General features: G+C 39.5%; 1 protein-coding gene across 1 annotated transcript in view; it reads right to left on the bottom strand.

Annotated features, from left to right (window-relative positions):
* Window positions 1-23,877, bottom strand: part of LOC115468038 (sodium/hydrogen exchanger 2-like) — an 85,636-nt gene that overhangs the window by 16,208 nt on the left and 45,551 nt on the right. The window contains exons 4-9 of the mRNA XM_030199550.1: window positions 23,234-23,451; window positions 21,104-21,306; window positions 13,651-13,740; window positions 11,173-11,243; window positions 4,870-5,028; window positions 1,556-1,652 (exon numbers count right to left, since the gene is read on the bottom strand). Of these exons, the coding sequence (XP_030055410.1) occupies window positions 1,556-1,652; window positions 4,870-5,028; window positions 11,173-11,243; window positions 13,651-13,740; window positions 21,104-21,306; window positions 23,234-23,451 (838 nt within the window). The remainder of the gene's footprint in view (window positions 1-1,555; window positions 1,653-4,869; window positions 5,029-11,172; window positions 11,244-13,650; window positions 13,741-21,103; window positions 21,307-23,233; window positions 23,452-23,877) is intronic.

Genomic DNA, 23,877 nt, shown 5'->3' with positions numbered 1-23,877 from the left:
TCTCTCACTTAGCCATCTCTCTCCTCTTCAATCTGTTCAAAATTCTGCTGCATGACTACTATTCCGCCAGTGTCGTTATACTCATATTAACCCTCTCCTCAAGTCACTTCACTGGCTCCCTATCCATTTCTGCATACAGTTAAAACTCCTCTTATTGACTTATAAGTGCATTCACTCTGCAGCTCCTCAGTACCTCTCCACTCATCTCTCCCTACGCTCCTCCCCGGGAACTCCGTTCATTGGGTAAATCTCTCTTATCTGCACCCTTCTCCTCCACCGCTAACTCCAGACTCCGTTCCTTTTATCTTGCTGTACCATATGCCTGGAATAGACTTCCTGAGCTGGTATGTCAAGCTCCATCTCCGGCTGTCTTCAAATCTAAGCTAAAAACCCACCTTTTTTGATGCTGCTTTTAACTCCTAACCCTTATTCGCTTGTTCAGAACCCTTATTTTATCATCCTCACTTTAATATTCCCTTATCTCTTGTTTGTCCTGTTTGTCTGTCCTAATTAGATTGTAAGCTCTGTTGGGCCTCCTTCCCTCCCTGTGTTCCGCCCTCGTCTGACCTAACTTCCGCGAGGGCGGGACACAAGGAGGGAAGGAGGGCCAAAGGGAGGCGATCTGCTGCCCTGCTGCCTGCAGCGCTTTCACACGGAGGTGATAGGTGCTGTGACTTCAATGCAGGGGGCCTGGCCCAGTGGCGGGTGGAGGGGGGGAGCAGCGGTGACCTCGGGGGGGGGGGGGGGGGGGAGCGGTGGCGGCCTTGCCCTGGGCTCGGCCCAGTCTCTCGGCGGCCATGCTTGACGCATGTCAAAAACACACACTGTTGCTGGGGCAGGCCCCCTTTTACTGCTGCTTAGTAAAAGGGCCCCCAATTCTTTTAAATATGCCTAAAAGAACCTATTATATATGTGTTTAACCTGTACACGATTTAAACAATTTTAAAAGAAGCCATTTCTGTTTGTAGACCTCTGTTTAGCTCCTTAGATATTTATTTGGTTTTGAATCCAATTTACATCAAAGTTTTAGAAGATTCTGGCAGGTAGGAGGAGTCAGCCACTGGCATATTTTTCTATTTTAACGTAAATACAGTCCATCTTCACAGTAACAGACTACATAGAGGGAGGCAGTGTCTGTTACTCTGTAAGGCTGTTTCTGATGTCTCATATATTTTCATATTTTCAATAAGTTATTATGAATAAGACACTGCTGTATGTGGGTACTTATACATTTTTGTTGTTTTTAATACTTATTTTTCTATGTTTTACTGTTTTTATGTTAATCTTTTTCAATTTTTCATTCTTTTCTATTCAGTAATTTTTTTTATTTCATTTTTTGGCAGCAGTCTGCTGTTCCTGATGCCTGTTGCTCTGAAGATGCACTGTTCATACATGTGAACAAAGGCACATTCCTGAAAATAGGCTCCATTAGTTCTGTGTGAAATTCTACATTTTACTATTTAATCAAGTATAACACATAAGAATGAACATGAAGGTCAAACATGACACAAACATATTTATAAGCAACAAGGAATTAAATATTTATGACTCTTACTCGCTGTCGTATTTGATACAAATTCTTTGTTAACAGGTCTTGTAAGTTTTCCAAGTTATCCAGAGACATTAGATTTAGATCTTGCATTTCATCATTTCTGTTGAGAGTTTAAAAATCAATATAGGAAATTACATGGTTTCAGTAATCAACAATGTTTACACTGATAACTTTCCATAAATTATTAGTAAAATTATTAATGAGATTTCTTATAGATTATTTATATTATAAAATGATATAAAATAATAGAACAATATTTAAAAAACACAAACATGATATAATTTCTAATATGTTTAAAAACATATAATGAATTTCATTCATCATCTGCTTTATAAATCAAAGAGGTGACTAGAAAGTTACAGTGTTATTTTCCCGCCAATCTTTGCACTGCTTTCCTTGGATGTCTAGCAGCCATCAGCTCAGAGTGCTCCAGCAGGAGGACAAGACTTGAGGACTGGGTGGGGGAGGAACCAGGGAAGGACATAAGGAAGGACTCAGCCTAGAGTCTCAGGAAGGAATCAGGAGATGCTGCTTAGGCAGAAGGACTAATGGATTCAAAGAGTGTTGAACTAATTGGTTAAAAGAGCATTGGTTAAAAGAGAAGTAATTGGTTAAAGGTATTAGACTGTGTGATATATTGTTTATGGTCTTCTATGCATTTCAGAGGTTCTCTCTCTCTCTCTCTCTCTCTCTCTCTCTCTCTCTCTCTCTGTATAGTAAAAATCTGCATATAGTTCAATAAAACTGTTCAACTTTTGGTTGACACCTTGCTCACAGAGTTCATTTTTGGGTTTTCTGGGAGCGGGGAGAAGAGGGTAACCCCACACACTAACACATTCTTTCACCAGGTGGAGGCCAAATGCTCAAGGGACCAACGGAGCCTGCCCACAGTAGACTTTAGTCAAGTTGGGCCCTGGACCTGGGATGCCCACAGGGGGGCGTTACACAAGGAAGGCATTCACATGGGCAGAGCATTGGAGGGACATGGGTGATGCTGATACTTACGTGTACAATTTACAGAATACTGTAACTAATGCCACCCTTGCTGCATCTACATGACTGCAGTTATGCTAGGGCTGTGGCTAGTGTAGCTGTGCACATGTAAATGTTAGGTACGTTGATGCTGTGTTACGCTAGAATTTTGTAATGGAATTTGGCTGCCAAGATGCAGTTATAGACTAGGCTTTCACTGCATAGCATCAGAGGTCTTAAAAGGTGGTACCTGGTTATAGAATTGGCTCCTTGAAGACAGTGGCATAGCTACGGGGGCCCCAACCCCCCACCAGCTAAGGTATTTGTCCCGCACTGGTCTTACATTGCCTGCCGCTCTGTCCTGTTTTCAGCACTGTGCAATTTGGGGGTGCACGGTGGGGGGAGCAGCAGTGGGGGGATTGGCGGTTGGCAGCGATGGGGGGGGGCAGAAGTGGCAGTGGGAGGGCAATAGTGGGGAGGCAGGCCAAAATGTGCCCCCCACCTTAGGCTCTGGCCCCCCCTTCTGTCAAAGTCTATCTATGCCCAAGCTTGAAGGGTAATTATTTAAACCCTTTCCACATTTATATCCCACATTATCTCAAATAACCCCTTTCCAAAAGCAACAACAAAAAAAAATCTCACTGTGAAACCATAGCAAGTGTAAAACATGAAGACTTGGGGCCCTGTTTACTAAGCAGTGCTAGAGGCATGCTAGTATTTTTAGTGCACGCTAAGCCTTAGCACGCACTGACCATGTAAATGCCTATATTATTCCTATGGGTGTCTATATGGTTAGTGCACACTAATTTTTAGCACACGCTGAAAACGCTAGTGCACCTCGTCCCTAAAATTAACAGGGATACATACCAAATGTAGGTGTGGACATTTGTACCACTTTTCTGTTGGTGCAAATGGCCACACCTAAAGTTATTCACAAAAAAATCCCCCAGTCTCTGGTAAGAGAATCAAATATGTTAAACAAGAACCAAGATTACTACTGCTACACTAGAATAGCTAACGATAATTTAACCACACATCATTTCTTTTTTATTTTCTTTTTATCTTTCTTTTTCTTAAGAGTACCCTCGGCAAAAAACCACTGATTTCAGGCAATTACATTTCTATTGCCCAGTGGCATAGCACTTCTTTCATCGGGCTACTCTTTTTTTCATTTAGTGTACATGCTATTGCATATCAAATAGTGCTACAATTCAAAATATAAGCAAATTAAAAAAAACGTGAAGTTATCTTTTAATGTTTTATTTATTTATTTATTGCATTTGTACCCCACATTTTCCCACCTATTTGCAGGCTCAATGTGGCTTACATAGTACTGTCAAAGGTGTTTGCCCAGTCGGTGGATAACAAATACAAAGTTGTATAGTGATCGTATGAGGTATAAGTGGAGGGTCGAAATGGATGAAGATTGCGTGTTGTCCTGTGTGATCATAGTCATGCTGTGTTGGTAGGTGAAGAGGGTTACGTGGGGTCTTTGGGGTAGGTCTTTTTTATCAGCATTCTCACTGAGTCCTTGTTTCACTCTCTCAAGGTACCATGACGCCTTCCCCTGAAAATACGTTTTCAGGGGAAGGCGTTGTGGTACCTTGCGAGAGTGAAACAAGGACTCAGTGAGAATGCTGATAAAACGTTAAAAGATAAGTTCATGGTTTTTTTTAAATTTTTTTTTGATTTGCAGCATTATTTGATATGCAATAGCACGTACACTAAATGAAAAAAAGAGTAGCCCGATGAAAGAAGTGCTATGCCACTGGGCAATAGAAATGTAATTGCCTGAAAACAGTGGGTTTTTTTGCTGAGGGTACTCTTAAGAAAAAGAAAGATAAAGAGAAAATAAAAAAGAAATGATGTGTGGTTAAATTATCATTAGCTATTCTAATGTAGCAGTAGTAGTCTAGGTTCTTGTTTAACACACCTAAAGTTAGGCACAATTCCCGGGCATAATCACTATTCTATAAACCGCAAGCGTGGCTTATAGAATAGCACTGTTTTTGGTGCTGATTTTTTTGGCACCATATATAGAATCTAGCCCATAATATGATCTGTGTTAAGCTATTTGAATATGAATGAGTTGCATGTAGCATGGGTTGTTAATTTTTGGGCATGTATTGGATGTGACTTTTCTCATAAAATCAGTAATGTGGAAACATACATTACTAACAACAATTTATGCATTTATTATGCTTCAATATGTTGCTGCATCTAAGTAAATAGGCCCTGTAGATATATGATGATACTTATTAGGGACAGTAAAAATGTCATTTAATAAATATTTTGTTAGTCCTTCATATACTAATACAAATACTAATAATATAATCACTACTTACAAGAGAGATGATGTAGATGTATTTCTGCTTAATCCTAGCTCTGCCATCTCAATGGCCTGTTTTATTTCCAGTTTCTTGTAAAGTGAAATAATACTCGATTTGGGCTGATAGTTTCGGAGAAGCAGTTTTTGTAAGTACTTTTTATCAAACTTGCTAAACCTGTGTGTATAAAACAAATATCAAGCATGTTAATGTTGGTATGTAGCAGTGGCTGCTAGGAAGACAGAAGCAGGGGGCTGTAGGAGGGCTAGGAGGACCTCCAAGGCTGTAAATGGAAGAAAGGGCGGGAAAGGCTGGAGGGGAGGGAAAAAAGTTGGGAGAGGGAAGGATCAAGCTAGCAAAGTAATTGTTTATTGGTTATGTTTGACTTATTCTTGCTGTACGCTGCCTTGAGTGAATTCCTTCAAAAGAAGCGGAAAATAAACAAATTCATGTATTTACTTTGTTGGATTGTACTTCTCCATAGGGAATCCTTCCTTGTTTATTTTAATGTGTGCATCTTTATAGAATACCAACTAGAAAGATGTGTACGTAAATGCAAATTGTTGCCAATTATCACCAATAATTGATTTTTAGCATCCAATAATTGGCATTAATTGGCTTGTTATTCAATTAAATTACATGTGAAAATAGGGCACATGCCCACATTTGCATGCACAATTTTAAGCACCATTTATAGAATTTGGTGGTTAATGTGTGTAAGTGGTAGACATGCAGATAAGCAGTGTTCTGTAAAGGCACATGTAAGTGGCATAGTACTTAAATTTAAGGGGCCTTCACATGGGTGGCACATGGGCATTCCTTCTACTTATGTGCAAAACTTACAGAATACTGTAAGTTACACATGTCCTTGGAGAATGTAGACATCCAGTTATAGAAAACAGCAGGGCAAATGATCCATAAGATCCAAAACAGTAGTATGAAAGGAGCAGATCACACAAGTCCCTTGAGAAATGCTTTATTCATGCGAGGTCTATAAGTAAAAAAACAGCCCATCACTGGTTGTGTTTCGGCCATGCAGGGGCCGTATCAGGGGCTAAGCCAACCAGGTGGTGTGCACAAGCCAATTCACCTCCTTGGTCTAAAGCAGTATATAGCAAAAGATGGCAGCCTCACAAAGCAATTCAGTAATACAGTTAGCAGCAGTACCCCTGATGCAGCCCCCTGCATGGATGAAATATGGCCAGTGTCAGACTCTTTTTTACTTATAGACCTCACATGAATAAAGCATTTCTCAAGGGACTTTTTATTGTGTGATCTGCTCCTTTCATACAGTGGCATCCACAGTTACATCAGGCACCTAGATTTTAAAGTATGTCAATACAGGATTAAACTAGTATTCGGTAAAGGAATCTGGGCACCCAGATGCCATTAGAGAATAGGCTCTCACAATGTATCCCTGGAAGGCCTTAAAGGAAGTATCCACTTACAAAATTCTATCATAGTGTTCTGTTATGGAAATTCTATATATAGAGGAATCCTTAAAAAAAAAGAAACCTAGATCTAGTACCTGTCAGTCACATGAAGGGCAATCCTATGATTGAGGTGACTGTATTTATATGCCCCTTGTATATGAAAATGTATAGAAAATTAGCACTGAAGCACCTATGTGTACACATACTTGCAAAAGAACCAGCAAGGCAACTAAGCACTATTCTGCAAATACTCACTTAACACAGTGAGGGGCATTTTCGATAGAACGTCTAAATCAAAATTTGGACATTTAAAAAGAACATCCAAATTCTGAACAGGAAAGAAGGTCATTTTCGAAAAAGATAGATATCTATCTTTTGTGTTCGAAAACACTATGGATGGTTTGTGATTTGGACGTCCTTTTTTTGGTGTTTTTTTTAAACAAAAGACGTCCAAATCCAAGCCCTTCAAAACAGAGGAGAAGTGGCTTAATTGTTAGTGCAGCAGGCTTTGATCCTGGCCGCAAGGGTTCAGTTCCCAATGCTGCTCCTTGTGACTTTGGGCAAGTCAAATGCACAAGTGGCATTTTTGGATATGACATCTTATTTATTTATTTATTTATGTATTTATTGCATTTGTAACCCACATTTCCCCACCTATTCGCAGGCTCAATGTGGCTTACATAGTTTTGTTATGACATTATCATTACAGGATATCAGATACTATTAGTAATGTGCAGATACTGAGTAAGGGAAGAAAGAAGGAAGTGATTAGGCGGGTAAGTATAGAAGGTGGACTTTCATAGCTGGGTGAGTTGGTGAAGTGGATTAGTGAAGCTATGGGTTCTCTTTGTAGGCCTTGATGAAGAAATATGTCTTCAGAGATTTGCGAAATTTAGTTATTTTGTTGATTGATTTCAGGTCTGTAGGTAGTGCATTCCATATCTGCGTGCTCATATAAGAGAAGGTGGTGGCATGCATCAGCTTGTATTTTAGTCCTTTACAGCTGGGGAAGTGCAGATTGATAAATTTGCGGGATGTTCTTGTGGCGTTTCTGGGAGATAGGTCCACGAGGTTTAGCATGTAGATTGGGGCGTCTGCGTGAATGATTTTGTGTACAATCGTGCAGATCTTGAACGCAAAGCATTCCTTAAGTGGGAGCCAGTGAAGTTTCTCTCTTAGGGGTTTTGCACTTTCATATTTAGTTTTTCCAAACATAAGTCTGGCGGCTGTATTCTGGGCTGTTTGGAGTTTTTTGATAGTCTCTTCTTTGCAGCCAGCATTCAGTGTGTTGCAGTAGTCCAGATGGCTTATTACCATTGATTGTACCAGGGTACAGAAGATGTATCTCGGGAAGAAAGGTTTTACTCTTTTGAGTTTCCACATGGAGTAGAACATCTTTTTCGTCGTGTTCGTCACGTGGGTATCGAGAGTGAGGTTTCGATCAATAGTAACTCCAAGAATTTTCACGTTTTGTGAGATAGGAAGAGAACAGTATGGTGTGATTATGGTGGAGAGGTTTTTTGTGTTATGTTGAGAGGTGAGTACAAGACGTGTTTTTTCTGCATGATTTGGAGGCTTTGGTTGATCTCATTGGTGATTTCATTTAGATCATGTTTGAACGGGATGCAAATTGTGACATCGTCTGCGTATATGTAGGGGTTGAGGTTTTGATTGGCTAGAAGTTTGACTAACGGTATCATCATTAGTAACATAGTAGATGACTGCAGAAAAAGACCTGCACGGTCAATCCAGTCTGCCCAACAAGACACACTCATATGTGCTACTTTTTGTGTATATCTTACCTAGATTTGTAACTGGTTAAATAAGGTTGGTGAGAGGGGGGATCCTTGGGGGAGTCCACATTCAGGTGTCCATGGGGGTGATCTGTCTGCGTACGTTGTTACTTGGTATGATCTTGTGGTCATGAATCCTTTGAGCCATTTGAGAACTGTGCCTCCTACTCCGAAGTATTCTAGTATATGTAATAGTTGTTTCGTCACTACACCCTCCATGAGTTTGGTTATGAGCGGAATGGATGCTACTGGGCGATAATTGGTTAGGTCCATCTAAGTCTGAATTTGGACATTTTTTGTAAAACATCCAAAATCAGAACAGGAAAGGTCATTTTCTACAAAAAAAACGTCTCTCTTTTCCTTTTTAAAATGCTGTTTGGAAAAATGTTTTGTGATTTGAGGGAGTAAGGGTAGATGATCCTCAATTCCCTTCAATAGGCATCTGGTCATTTGGGGCACCTCTTGTATGGAGTAGAGGAGTATCCTAGTGGTCAGTGCAGCAGACCTTGATCCTAGGGAAGTGGGTTAATTCCCATTGCAGCTCTTTTTTTTTTTTTTTATAAAAACAGGTCTAGCTCAAAATGTCTAAGTTTTAGTCTTGGACCTTTTTATTTTGTTCTATTATGGCTGAAAGACGTCTAAGTCTTAGGAATGCCCAAGTCCTGCCTTGAACACACCCCTGGCATGCCACCTTGAGATTTAGATGTCCTTCTGATGGACTTCAGAGAAAGACATCTAAAAATAGGGTTTTGAAAATACTGATTTGGACGTCTTTATGAGATAAATGTCCAAATGCAGACTTGTCACTTTTTGGACGTTTTTCTCTTTTGAAAATCAGCCTGATAGTCTTGTTTTAAAAGCTGTGGTAGAAAGGGGCCTTGGGGGCCCTTTTACTAAGATGCATAGCGCCTATGCACATCCTATGTGCGTCAATTTTGAGCTACCACCCGGCTACCACATGGCCTGGGTGGTAATTTAATTTTTTATGCACGTTCACTAAGCGCACCAGAAATTTTCTGGCATGGGAGGTAACTGGATGATAATCGGCATTGTATGTGTGTAGACCATTACCGCCTGGTTAATGCGTGAGACCTTACCCCTAGGTCAATGGGTGGCGGTATGGTCTCAGGCCCAATATGGACGCGCACCAATTTCATTTTGCCACATGCCCATTTTTGGCCCAAAAAAGGCCTTTTTTGCAGGTGCGCTGAAAAACGGACCTGTGTGCGTTCAATGCATGCGTCTACACCAGCGTAGGCCATTTTTTTGGCACACCTTAGTAAAAGACCCCTTATTGTGCCCTTATATGGGTCTTTCCCATGTGCTAAGGCCATTTTTACCACTGCTGGAAAATGCTGCATTTATGCTATTATCAAGTAGAACTCACACCAGGAGAGGTAATATTATATTAATAGTGTAAAGAACCAATCCTGTGAAAAACATAAAAGAAAAATAATATAAAATTTACAAATTTAAAGGTGTCGGAAATGTCCAATAGAGCACTCCATTTCAGAGAATCCTTCTTAAGGGAGAAAGAATATTTCCAACGACCCCAGTGTTGACAGTCTGCTCAGCAAATAAACAACACTAATATCAAATCACTAATATATCCAATGTGGCTTGGCAATTGTGATCAGAATTGGATTTATTAGTGAGCAGATATTGGTGGTGTTTATTTGGCAAGCAGATTGTCAAGATTGGTGTCTTTGGAAATATTATTTTTCCCTGAAAAAGGATTCTCCAAAATGGAGTGCTCTGCGGACACTTTGAATCCCTTTAAATGTTGAAATAAATACTCTTGTGATTAGTTTTGGAAAAGTTAATTCTGCTCTTTGTTTTTCAGTGGCATAGTTAATAGAAGAACAGATACTCACATTAATGGTGGACATTTACGCTGGGGTTTACTAAGCCGGTAGTGCAGCTGGCTGTGTCGGCAATGCTGCGCAGAAGTCCCTTGAGTGATGTGGAGGGGCTTAATCAAAAGGGGTGCCAAGTTTTCCTGAGGACGTCCTTGCAGGACGTCCTGGCGAAGGGGCGGGGAAACCCGTATTATCGAAACAAGATGGGGGTCCATCTTTCGTTTCAATAATATGGTCAGGGACGCCCAAATCGCGAAATTTAGGTCAACCTTAGAGATGGTCGTCCTTAGAGAGATGGTCATCCCCGATTTTCAGCCATAATGGAAACCGGGGATGCCCATCTCAGAAATGACCAAATCCAAGCCATTTGGTCGTGGGAGGAGCCAACATTCATAGTGCACTGGTCCCCCTCACATGCCAGGACACCAACCGGGCACCCTAGGGGGCATTGCAGTGTACTTCACAAATTGCTCCCAGGTGCATAGCTCCCTTATCCCAACCCCCCCCCCCCAAACCCACTCCCCACAACTGTACACCACTACCATAGACCTAAGGGGTAAAGGGGGGCATCTACATGTGGGTACAGTGGGTTTCTGGTGGGATTTGAAGGGCTCACATTTACCACCACAAGTGTAACAGGTAGGGGGGGATGGGCTGGAGTCTGCCTGCCTGAAGTGCACTGCACCCACTAAAACTGCTCCAGGGACCTGCATACTGCTGTCATGGAGCTGGGCATGACATTTGAGGCTGGCATAGAGGCTGGCAAAAAATATTTAAAAAGTTTTTTCTTTTTAGGGTGAGAGGGGGTTGGTGACCACTGGGGGAGTAAGGGACGGTCATCCCCGATTTCCTCCAGTGGTCATCTGGTCAGTTCGGGCACCTTTTTGAGGCTTTGTTGTAACAAAAAATGGACCAAGTAAAATCGCCCAAGTGCTCGTCAGGGACGCCCTTCTTTTTTCCATTATCGGTCGAGGACGCCCATGTGTTAGGCACGCCCCAGTCCCGCCTTCGCTACGCTTCTGACACGCCCCTGTGAACTTTGGTCATCCCTGCGACGGAAAGCAGTTGAGGATGCCCAAATTTGGCTTTTGATTGTACCGATTTGGGCGATCCTGGGAGAAGGATGCCCATCTTCCTATTTGTGTCGAAAGATGAGGGCCCTTCTCTTTCAAAAAGAAGCCTGATAGTGATTCTGAATTAACTATTCATATATAAAAAATCTGAATGTAGCCTTACTTGTCTCTCCAGTAGTTATGAGCCAAGTGTCCACATATATCTTCAATTCCTGCTTTTACATGTTCTAGAAACTAGGAGGTGAAATATAGATTGATAACAGATTCTTAGAGTCATTTAAGCATCAATAAAATGTTATATCACAAACTGTTGCAGCTGTAGTTTTCTTCATGATTTCATTACTTCTGTCTTTCTAAAAGGTGGTCTTTGAAGAATCATTCAAGTCAAGAACCCTGTAAGTTAGCTATCCACTTTGAGACCAACACACTGAAACACAACAAAATTTGAAAATCTGGTACTATGGGTATGCACTGGAAAGTTGTTCATTTTGTTTCATTTCTCATGTTTCTTTCCATTTTTCTCATTTGATTTAGGGAGTCTTTTACAAAGACGCAGTAAAGTTTTTAGCATGCGCTAAACGATAGAGATGCCTATAGGAATATATAGGCATCTCTAGCATTTAGTGCATACTAAAAATTCTAGCACACCTTTGTAAAAGGTCCACTTATTTTGTTGTAAAAGTTAGATTTTTTTCAGTTGTCATGTTGTCATATTTTCCAGTGCCAAATGCTATTGAAGAATAGTCCACAGTATTGAAAAATAGTGTGCCACTGATGACACAAAACTGACAAACTGGGATTTTTCTATCATTTTCTAAAATGACTAAAATGACATCAAGATCATTTTACTAAGTTGTGTTAAGCAGATAACATGAACTTTACCATACTATAGACATTAGCATTACCTACACTAATGTCTCTTGTGCTATTATAGCAGCCAGCATGGCAAAAACCCACATAGGCTGCTTAGTGCAGGTACAGGGAAGAAACCGGGCATGACTTGGCTGGTTTGAGGCATTGCCAGCTGTGACAGCTAGCACATGGGCAAAGAACAGTCAGATGGACTAACCCTTTACAGTAGGTGGTATCACCTGATGAGAAATACTCCTAAAAATTGTAAGCACTTCAAGCAAGAACAACTCCTAATTTATTTTTCACAAGGAGTGAAATCCATAGAATTATACACTGATTAGAACTAAATGAAATAAATTAACGGGCCCTTTTACTAAGCTGCAGTAAAAAGTAGCCTTGGTGTGCCCTTTCTCAGGTCATTCCTGCTCACTAAAGTCATTTTTTACCACATGGGTAAAATGGCTGATTTTTCTATTTCCATCATTAATGGCCACATGCTAATTTTTTCATTAGCACATGAGCACTTACCTACATCTATTTTATAGGTGGTAAGAGCTCACTTGCTAACCATGCACTGAGGGGGGGGGGGGGGGGGGGGGGAGGGAGGGAGGGGTGGTTCAATATGTGGTGCCTAAAAAATCCACGTAGGAAACATTTCCGCATAATCGTATTCTATAAGCAGCGTCTATATTTAGGCATGGTATATAGAATATGCTTAGTTGATATCCCAGCACCTAAAACTACATGTGTCCATTTACACCAATGAAAACATGGCGTAAAGCGGTGCGTAGATTTCAGTACAGTGGGCCATATTCTGAGGTCCTTTTACTAAGGTGCACTGAGAAATGGCCTGCGCTGGTGTAGGCATGTGTATTGGACACGTTAGGTCCATTTCACAGTACACCTGCAAAAAAGGCCTTTTGGGGGCCGAAAATGGATGTGCGGCAAAATTAAAATTGGCACATGTCCATTTTGGGCCTGAGACCTCACCGCTCCCCCATTGGCCTAGCGGTAAGGTCTCACACGTTAACTGGGCAGTAAAGGTCGACACGCGTACAATGCCAATTACCGCCTGGTTAGTGCCACCCGCCGGAGAATTTACAGCGCACTTAGTGGACGCATGTAAAAAAGGAAATTACTACCCAGGTGACACGGTAGCTGGGTGGTAGTTCAAAACTGATGCAAGTAGGATGCATATACGTGCCTAGGTGGCTTAGGAAAAGGGCCCCTCTATAACTACGCACATAAATTTCAGAACACCCACAAAATGCCCATTTCCCTGCCCATTACCATGCCCCTCTTTTATGCGTGCTTTAGAAGTTAGGAGCAGTACGTTATAGAATACGTTTAGTGTGTGCGTAAATTCTAATTATTGCCAATTAGTGCTCATTATTGCTTGTTAAATGCTGTTATCAACACTAATTAGCTGTTAAGCCACTTAAGTTAGGTGTGTTGTTATATCTGTCTGGATTTTGGCATGGATCTCTAGACACACTATATAGAATCCAGGGTTAATTGTTTAGCTCATGGAAATGTAGCTGTGTTAACTAATTAACATTGAACACGCCTACTTTCTGCCTCCCAACTGGCTCCAGTTTATTTTTTAGTGTGTGGGAAGTGTGCGGCTGTTCACATATGCAGAAATTACCGTGGAACGCCTGAGCACGCCATACATTAAGCAGTTTTTTTTTGCTGTGGTAAGCACTAAGTACACATTAGTGCTTACGAGAGCTTAGTAAAAGAGCCCCTACATTACATCCTTCTTTTATTGCACAAATATGATACATACTCGACTGTGAATTTCTCCACCGATAGTTGGCTGTTTTTCAATTGACCTTTTCACATCAAGAAATTTCACCAATGGGCAAATTGTAATTCCCTGTAAAAAGAATTTGTTAATTAATTGGGCAATTAAAAATGGAGCATTTTAAAAGTTTAATGATGATAATATTTTTCAATAAAACAATCAGAATTGATAAGTTGGGCCAACTGAAGATTAGGGGAGTTATGGCAAATACTTTAACTTGGGGCTGGCTCTATCATTAAGGGGCCCTTTTACAAAGGCGTGCTGAAAAATGGCCTGCAGTAGTGTAGACGCATGTTTTGGGCGCACGCAGAATCATTTTTCAGCACACCTGTAAAAAATGCCTTTTTAAAATTTTTGCCGAAAATGGACGTGTGGCAAAATCAAAAATTGCCGCACGTCCAATTTGGGTCTGAGACCGTACCGCCAGCCATTGATCTAGCGGTAAAGTCTCACATGATAACCGGGTGGTAATGACCTACTTGCACCAAATGCTACTTGGCTCATGTCCGGTATGTGCGTCCAAAAATAAAAATTATTTTTTGGCCGCTCGTATCGACCGCTTGACGAATACGAAATTACCACAAGAGCCACGTGGTAGCCGGGCGGTAACTCCATTTTGGCATGCATTGGGCATATGTAGAGCCTTACACAGCTTAGTAAAAGGGCCCCTAAGTGAATTGGGTGTCCACCTAGGGCAGCACAGATCTGAGGGGGGAGGGGTGGCAGTGTTTAAGCAAAATTAGAGCAGTCAGTAGCAGTGTGGGGCCTTGAGCAGACATGCACCCTCAAGACCTATCATGCCTCACCTCTCCAAACATGAGATTTGGAGAGGGTGGAATACAGCAGGCCTAGAATACAGCAGGCCTAGAATGTGCATCTGCTCCAGGCCCCACACCAGCCACCACTCTTACTTTGCTTAAATGCTAGCCTGGTGAAAAATGTTGGTGATGGCAGAAGCAGCAGTAGCAGTAGTGCAGCTTAGTTTCAGGTAGGAAAGAGGGGACAATAATTGGGAGGGTAGGTAAGGGATGAAATGTTGGATACTTAGGCAGAGGTAGGGAAGGGGAGAGGGGAGATGCTGATTACTTGGTGGGGAATAGGGAAGAGAAGATGAAAGAGGGGAGGGGATGCTGGACATGGGAGGCATAAGGTTAGGAAGGGAAGACACTAGACATGAGGGGCATAGGAAAGGGAAGAGGAGATAATAGACATGGGTAAGGGAAGACCTTGAGCAGCCTCAGATGGAGGTGAAGACAACACAGCTGAAGTTTGTCCTAGGGCATCAGATACTCTTGGACTGGCTCTGCTTTAACTTTTTGAAATTACTCTAATCTACTCCATTAATTTTTTCAGTATTTCAGAACCTATGCATCGGTAAATATTTCCCCATGCATTGTGGTAACAACTATAATGATAGTGTGCAACCTGTTACTGAAAGGAAATTACTAAGCTATAGCTCTCAAAATTTAAGATTAAAATCACATGATTTTTTCTCTATGTGGAATGCAATAAACTTGTATTATTTATTATTATTTGCACCGTATCTGCCATGTGTCTTGAGGCAAATCAGTAAGCTTTAGTAATTGTTTAGAGAATGGTTCCTGAACATCAGCCAGGTTTTCAAGATATCTGTAATGAATATTCACAAGAGATAAGAACACAGGCATATAAGAATTGCAATACTGGGATAAATCAAAAGTTCCTCAAGCCCTGTATCCTGTTCCTAATAGTGGTCTATTCAGATCACAAGTACCTGGCAGGATTCATAAAAGTAGATAGATTCCATGATGCTTATTCTTGGGATAAGCAGTGGATTTCCCCAAATGCCCCTTATGGGTTATGGGCTTTCCTCCTAGGAACTTCTCTAATATATATTTTTTAACCAGCTATACTAACAGCTTTTACCACATCCTGCAGCAATGACTTCCAGAACTTACGTATATGATAAGTAAAAAAAATATTTTCTCTGATTTGTTTTAAATGTACTACTTAGTAACTTAATTGAGTGCACCCTGGTCTTTGTTCTTTTTGAAAGAGAAAATAACCAATTTGCATTTACCTGTTCCATTCCACTCATTATTTTATAAACCTCTAACATCTCCCTCAGTTTTCTCTTCTCCAAGCAGAAGAACCCTAACCTCTTTACCTTTCTTTATAGTAGAGTTGTTTCATTCCCTTTATTATTTTGGTTGCCCTTCTCTGCAGCTTTCTAATTCTGCTACATGTTTGCTGAGATACAGTGATCTTTTTGCACACACTGCTCAGTAGTCAAAACACTATTTCATCAATACCCTGTAGTGGTCAGCATTTTTTTTAAATGATGGCCACCATGGGATTTTTATACTTGAATGTTCATCGTGTGCACATATTTGTATATTGGCCTTGACTATCCGGACATAATGCAGCTTCTGTGACAAACCCAAGGATATTCAGGTCTGTAGTGGATAACTACCTAGATAAAATTGAGACAGCCTTTTTGCTGTCTTAACTTTATCCAGATACTTACCTGATAAACAGATGGAATATCACCATTAAACAGGTAAATCCTGGCTCCACCCAGAATCTGCCCCCAGACTACCCCAGCAATAGTGCTACAGTAGTCTGCCTGGATATTCAATGGCAGTATCTGACTGAGTGCCACTGAATTCAAGAAAAAGAATTAGACTATTTCAACAGGAATGTCAGCACAGAACAAAGGGTGGGAATGACCACAAACAGCAGATGGACCAGGGTGATAAAACCAGAGCCTTTATTCCAAATAGCAGGATTGGGAGATCCAAGTGAAGTTAATTAATTAATTTGTCTGAAGCTGCTCTGTATAAAATTATGTTAAAAGAAATTGGAATTAAATTAATGTGGAATTTAATCAAGGGTATTGGGAGGAGTACTGAGAAGGAAAAGGTTAATGGAACCTGGGATGTGATTGGATTTCTGGGAAGGCGGGAAGGAGGAAATGGAACGTTGAAACTGAGGAGATATTCTACAGTATGCTTTATCATTCCCACTTCAATAATTCCCTTATCCCTTATTTGTCCTGTTTATCTGTCCTGATTAGATTATAAGCTCTTTCGAGCAGGGACTGTCACTTCATGTTCAAGTGTACAGTGCTGCATATGTCTAGTAGCACTATAGAAATGATAAGTAATAGTAGTAGTAGTAGTAGTAGTAGTAAAGGAAAACCAGGCTGTGTGTCAGCTGCAGGTATTATGACCATTCTGAAGGCAGTGGTAAGTAGGTTAGAGGAGTAGCCTAGTGGTTAATGCAGTGGACTATAAACCAGGGGTCTCAGGTTCAACTTTTTATTTTTTTTTTTATAATTCTGAGCCTTCCAGAAACAGAAAAATACCTACTGTACTTAAATATATAAGACACCTGGAACCCTGAAGGCTATTGAAGTAGTATACATTCAGGTACAGTAGGTACTTTTCAGGTCCTAGAGGAATCACATTTACAAAAAAAATCAGTTACAGTGGAGCTTGAACTTATTCTATAAAGGTTATGCTCCTAAATTTACACTCCTAAAATGTATGTTCCTAAATTTATGAACATAACTTATGCTCCTATATTAGGAGCATAAACTATGCTCCAAAATAGATTATGCTTGTAATTTAAGAGCATAAATTATGCTCATAAAATTAGGAGCATAAGTTTTAGGAGTGTAAATTCAGGAGCATAACCTTTATAGAATAAGGCCCAATATGGATAAAGACTTTTCTTTTTATTCACCTCCACATAATTCGTATTCTCGAATAGAGTATTTCCTAGTTTCTAATTCTAATTACTCATTCCAGTATTGAAAGGATCACACTGTCAGATCATGTTCTTATAACACTTAAATTACATGTATCATCCTCACCTATTTGCAACTCGTTGGCGATTTAATACTAACTTATTGCAACATATCTCTTTTCATGAGCTTATGTATAAGTCCATACAGGAATATTTTAAATTTAATTCTTTGAAAGATTCCAATTGGTTAACAAGATGGGATGCCTTCAAGGCTTATATAAGAGGGATTATAATTGGCTTTACAGCTGTGCAGAAAAAAAAAAGCTCTTAATGCTGAAGTTACTGTCCTTTAACAGTCAATCAAGGAATTGGAACAATTGCACTACAATAATCTTTCCAACATGGAAGTTTATATGAAATTGAAAAAGACTTGTATATCTTTAAATAATATACTGTGACAAAGGGCAAGCAAAGAGATATTTTTTTTTTAATCTGCTCAATACTATACTGAGAGTAATAAGGCCAGCCATCTATTAGCAATCTATTGAAAGGTCAGAAGGGAAAAAAAATGACATCTCGGCAGTCATGGATGAAGATAACAATATCTTAACTGCTAAAACACACATAGCTGATAGAGTTAAAGAATTTTATTTCTCCTTGTATCAATCTTTAGAACACTCGGAATTAGATTTCTCTTTTTGGGATGAGTTAAGTCATCCTATCTTATCTCAAGAGGATAATGTGTGGATATTTCACCCCATCACTGGATCTCATATTAGAGTTGCTCTGAAGTCCAGGTCCTGGTGGCCTGACTCTAGAATTTTATTGTGCATTCCAATCCCTGTTAGTTATGGAATTGTGTTTGTTTTTTAATTATTTTATTCAATCTGGCAATGTTAGTGGATCCTTTACAGAAGCTTCTATTATTATTTTGTTGAAACCCAACAAGGATCCTATGTTAGTCCAAAATTATCAACCCCTGTCCCTCATTAATTTGGATGCAAACATTTTTTGCTAAGATTCTAGCAAAAAGATTACAATTAGTACTTCCAAAATGAATTAATACATGCATGGAAGAAATTCATCAGATAATACTCACCTCTTTAGCAATGTTCTCATACAGGCTAATTTAACTGATGTACCATACATTGCCTTGGGATTAGATGCAGAGGAGGCATTTGATCATGTTGGATTGATTTACCTTTTCCATATCTTGGAATGGTTTGTTTATTTCTCCTGCATTCATTCGTATGATCAAAGTCTTATATTCCACACCTACAACTAAATTGCAAATCGATGGGATTTTGTCAGCCCCTTTTAGGCCCACTGGAGGCACCCAGCAGGGCTATACTCTATCTCCACGCCTGTTCAGTCTGGCCCTGAAACCTCTTTTGATTGCAATTTGTGCTTCCCCTTTTATACAAGGAGTGGATTTGGGGTCAATAACTGCAGACATTTCTGCTTACACAGATGATGTACTGATATATACCACCCCATCATCGATTCCTGATATATTGAAAATTATTTCTAAATATTCTTCAGTTTCAGGTTACAAATTAAATCCCACCAAAACTGAAATAATACTCTTAAATTGTCACACGTATCTACATCAGATTGAGAAGTGCCAATTGACATGAACTCCTGATGTTATGAAATACTTGGGTATTTTATTTGGCTCATCTATTGATGTTACTTAGAGATTGAATGAGGAGTGTCTAAGTAAATTAACATCTGAACTTACTCATAAGTTGTCCCCCCTTAGACTATCCTGGTGGGGTAGAATGGATACATTAAAAGTGATCATTGTACCAAAAATGTATTACATTCTCAGCATGATTCCAATATTACTTAGCCCCACTACGTTTAAGGTATTGGAAAAATACTAATAACATTTCTGTGGGTTAGCAAACCACCATGAATAGCTACCAAATTATTGAAAGGTTCTAGAGAGTGGTCTTAATTTCCCTTGTTTTTACTATTATCAATTAGTTTACTTACTTAAACAGAATTCTAACTGGATAATAGTATCTGATATTTCACTTGCTCCATTATGGGTACAGTTTGAGGCTTGAAAATGGAACGTTTTTCCTCTCACTAGTCTTCCTTGGGTTTCTGTATTGCCTCGTCAGCAAAATCTGATTCTTTCCTCTGCTTGGACTGCTTTTAGGATGTTGGAATTTGTTGAACGACCTATCAGTTCCACACCCCATATTTTACTATGGGGTAATCCTATATTTAAAATAAATAACAAACCAGTAGTAAAGCATCAACGGATCACGTCTGGGATATGTTTTCTTCACCAACTTATGGACTGTAACCAATGGTTGCCTTTTCCTATGCTCCAAACTAAATACAGCTTGCTGGCAAGTGCATACTTTCAATGGCTGCAGCTTACTCATAGTGTATCTGCATCATTCTCTATGACCCTCTCACCACTGACTCCTAGTATTTGGGAGTTATGCTCTCATTTATCTCAGGCTTGTGGTGTGACTTCCAAGTGGTATAAATTGCTACAACAAGAGAAGTTGCTTTGGAATCCATTTGGGAAAAAAAGTTTTGGATGCTTCTTTATCTCTTTTGGTCCTCCTCTGCTAAATCTACAAAGTCAGCCACCTATGCTCAGACAATTTTCTTCATATTACATAGATCCCATTGGACACCGAATAAACTATCCAAGTTTTCTAAGGATCTTGACAATAAATGTTTGTCTTGCACATCTGCCATTGGAACTCTAGATCATCTTCTATTGCACTGCTCTTTCTTACATCCATATTGTTCTTCAGTATGGGCTACCATATGCCAATTGCTAAATGTCACTGAACCATTGTCGTATAAGATCCTTATTTTATGTGATATGGGTCTGGTTAATACTGTGATTGAACATAAGGCTAAACATTTACAGATATTACATATAGCTATTCCTCAAGCAACCATTGTTCTATATAACATCAATCTTTATTGTTTATTACCATCATATTTTGATAACATCTTTACTTCCCATGCTGCATGTCTCCTTTTAAAATTCTTTAACATATATCAACATATTGCATTCATTCACTCAACCATACTTGAACAACACTTATTAGAAAATTACTTTCCTCATAACGGCAAGATCAGTCCATGTTTCTTAAAAAGTTTCTTTCAATAATGCAAGATATTATTGCCTCATGTCCAGAAGTTTCACAACTGAACTAGACTATACTCTTTCCGATTAGTTCATTGACCTTAGCTCCATCTTATACAAAAAGTTACCAGCTGAGCTCACTTTCACCTTCGGATTAATCCTATAATCTTTGCTCCACCTTCTTGGAGCTACCATGCTTTTTTACATTGCAAGCAGTTGTTACATCTGTCAAATCCTTTGAAAACTTCTTTCAATGTCCCAAAGAAGAAACATGTCACTAGTCCTCCACTTATTTCTTTCCAATTGGTACGGTCAAATGTCTTGATGTTCTAGCGGTATCATACTAGAACCCGTCTTGATATTCTAATGGTAATAGGGTCACAGGATATTACCCATCAGAACAACAACATTAAAAAGAAAAAAAAAACACCAAACACAGCATGCCAGTAAGAAATAGTCAGGGGGGAACAGTCCTAGGAGGGAATTGTCCAGGAAGGAATTGGTAGGTAGGAACTGTCAGGGTGGCAACTAGCCTGCCACACGCAAAATGAGATTACAAGATTAGATAGGACAAAGTCTCACCTGAAGGAAAACAGTAAAAAAGATCACCACAATACTAGCAGTGATAAATAATTTTCTTCTTGGGAATACTGAAACAGGAAGCAGAAATACTAGTGCAAAACAGATGGCTCCTCGAAGTCCCCCGTAGGCAATAATGAACTGATCCTTCAATGACAGTGGTATGGTTCTAAAGCAGTTAATGATCATAGTCAGGAGAAATACACCTGTGGAGAAAATCAGTCTCATTCAGTTATGACAAAAATAAAAGTGCTTTGTATAAATCTCATAATCTCGTTAACCTTGGAAGTGCAATGTAAAGTTTAGCTATAACCATTGTAGATGATTTAGCATGGCTGAAAAGGAATATTGCAGTGAGGCTGTATTTAAGGCCAACTGCACAAAGGAACCACTGGTCTCAAAAATTCATAGGCTGCATCTTTCTGTGGACCCAATGAAATGTATCAAAATCTGTAAGGAGTCCAATTTTCACTTCTGTGCCTTCTAAAGTCTATCTGTTAATGCTGTGGTAGAAAATTCAAGTTTTAAAACTATGGGGAAAAGAGTATGGAGAATAGCTAATACGGTTTGCTTCTTTAAAAAAAAATTCTATCTGTTTTTATCAATATCCTACAATTCCTCTTTTAAACCCAATCTTTAAGTTACCAAACACAGAGCCAAATAATATCACTTACCAGAGATATGTCCTCTTCTCTCAGAACTTCTCAAATGGCTTATAAATACCCAGTGTACCTAAATATAGCTCACCTTGAGCTACTACTGGAAAAAGGTATGAGCAAAATCCAAATAAATAAATAAATGTGTGTGCCCTGTTATGGAACTGTTCTTTTGGCGTAAATGTGTGCTCACACTCTGAGCATGTATTTCTATATTTTAAAAAAATATGTATTTATATTCATGTATATTGTAGCTCTACTCCTACTCCATCTAGATTACAACCTGAGGACACCTACACATGATACTTGCATATGTATGCACCATCTTATCAATGCATGTACTTATGTACATTTGTATTGCTGCACAATTTTAACAAAAAGCCTAGTTCTTGTGGAAAAACAACAGGATAACTATACTGAATAACCTTCACAAAATTACTCCCTTTAAAAATTAACTTACATTTTAATATTGACATTTTGAAAAGATGATAGTATACAACTTTTGTCTTGTAGCCTTTCTTCTAAACTTATTAACTCCTAATATTCAGTGCTATTTAAAGGTCAGGAACAACTCTTGGCCATTTAAATAGCATTTATCTGGCCAACCAGTTATCTCCCTAATTCTATATAAGTCACCAAAAATTGTGCAAGCAAATTTTGGGCATATGCCCAATTTGCATGTGCAGTTAATTAAACAACGAACCAATTAGTGCCAATCATTGGCATTTAAACAAGCAATTTTGGCACCAATTGAAATCAATAACATGTTTGCACATAAATTTAGGTATGTGATCTATGCCTAAATTTTACACTTGTCCTGGAAAAGGGAGCACGGAAATGGGAAAGTCATGGGTGTTTCAGGGTTGGGCAAGGCATGGATTCCAGTTACACATGCAATTATAGAATAAGGGGGTTCCATATGTAAATTTAGATGGGATATTTGTACCATGTTTTTGTTAGTGCAAATAGACACGCTTAAATTTATGTGTGACCCCTGCACTTAAGCGCTATTCTATAAATCACTCTTAACTTTAGGCACAGCTTATAGAATAGCGCTTAAGCTTTTTTTTCTGCACTGTCATTTTAAGAGCAATTTATAGAGTTCACCCCATGGTGGCTAACCAATTACATCACACGTTAAAGCTGGATTGTGCCAATATTCAGCACTGGGTTGAGTGGTTAAATAGTACCACATAAATAACGGTCCTATCTTTAACCACTAGGAACTTAACCAGTTACGTTCTGGTGGCCAAAATTTAAACTGGACATTCAATGCCCGTCTCTAGAAATGACCCAGCATTGATTATCCAAGGTTAGCGCCGACCACGGCACTCATGTGAGCTACCTCCCACCAGCTACATATCGGGCCCAATATTTTTGGTCTGTGGAGAGTCCTGCTCAGCATCACTGACTGTCATTACAGGGGACAGAGTTACAACATCATGGTTCCTTAGGTCTTCAAGAAAATATTCCTTACCCAGTGTACGCCATATCAGGCAGAAGAGCAGGGTGAAGCACACAAAGGCCCAGTTCCACTCATGGTTCTTTCCAACTGTTGACATTCCCATGAATATAAAGATTAGCGTCTCACTGACACTGCTCAACATCTTCATAAAGTACTTTATTGTAATATAAGATTTCTGGGAAACATTTTCCGCCACATATTTATTCATTGTTACAGCACACGTTGTTATCCTGCAAAAGAAAAAAAATACACAAATAGTTAATGAAAAATGAAACATTAAGGGGTCAAAAAATCCACTTAAAGGCTGGAAAAGAGGCCATGGTGAATAGCTAGTCAGGAATTCTGTTGAATAAATAAATGTGGTATTTGAAGCTGAAGCAGAGGCTACAAGAGAGGGCAAATAAGAGAATATAGGGGTCCTTTTAGTAAGTTGCGGTAAAAAGTGGGCTGCTGTAGTGTGGGCGAGTGTTTTTGGTGCGTGCTGGGCCATTTTTTTTTACCGTGGCTGGGAAAAAGGCTTTTTAAATGGGGGCAGTAAATGACCATGTACTAAAATTAAAAGTAGCATGCGGCTATTTAGTGCCTGTGTCCTTGAGACAGGACCAAAAAAGATTTTGAGTAAAACGGTCTTTATTGATTATCAAAATGACTCAACA

Source organism: Microcaecilia unicolor, chromosome 4 (genome assembly GCF_901765095.1).
Source record: "Microcaecilia unicolor chromosome 4, aMicUni1.1, whole genome shotgun sequence".
Lineage (NCBI taxonomy): Eukaryota > Metazoa > Chordata > Amphibia > Gymnophiona > Siphonopidae > Microcaecilia > Microcaecilia unicolor.
The sequence above is the reverse complement of the archived record's forward strand: the minus strand, read 5'-3'. Positions and strand labels throughout refer to the sequence as shown.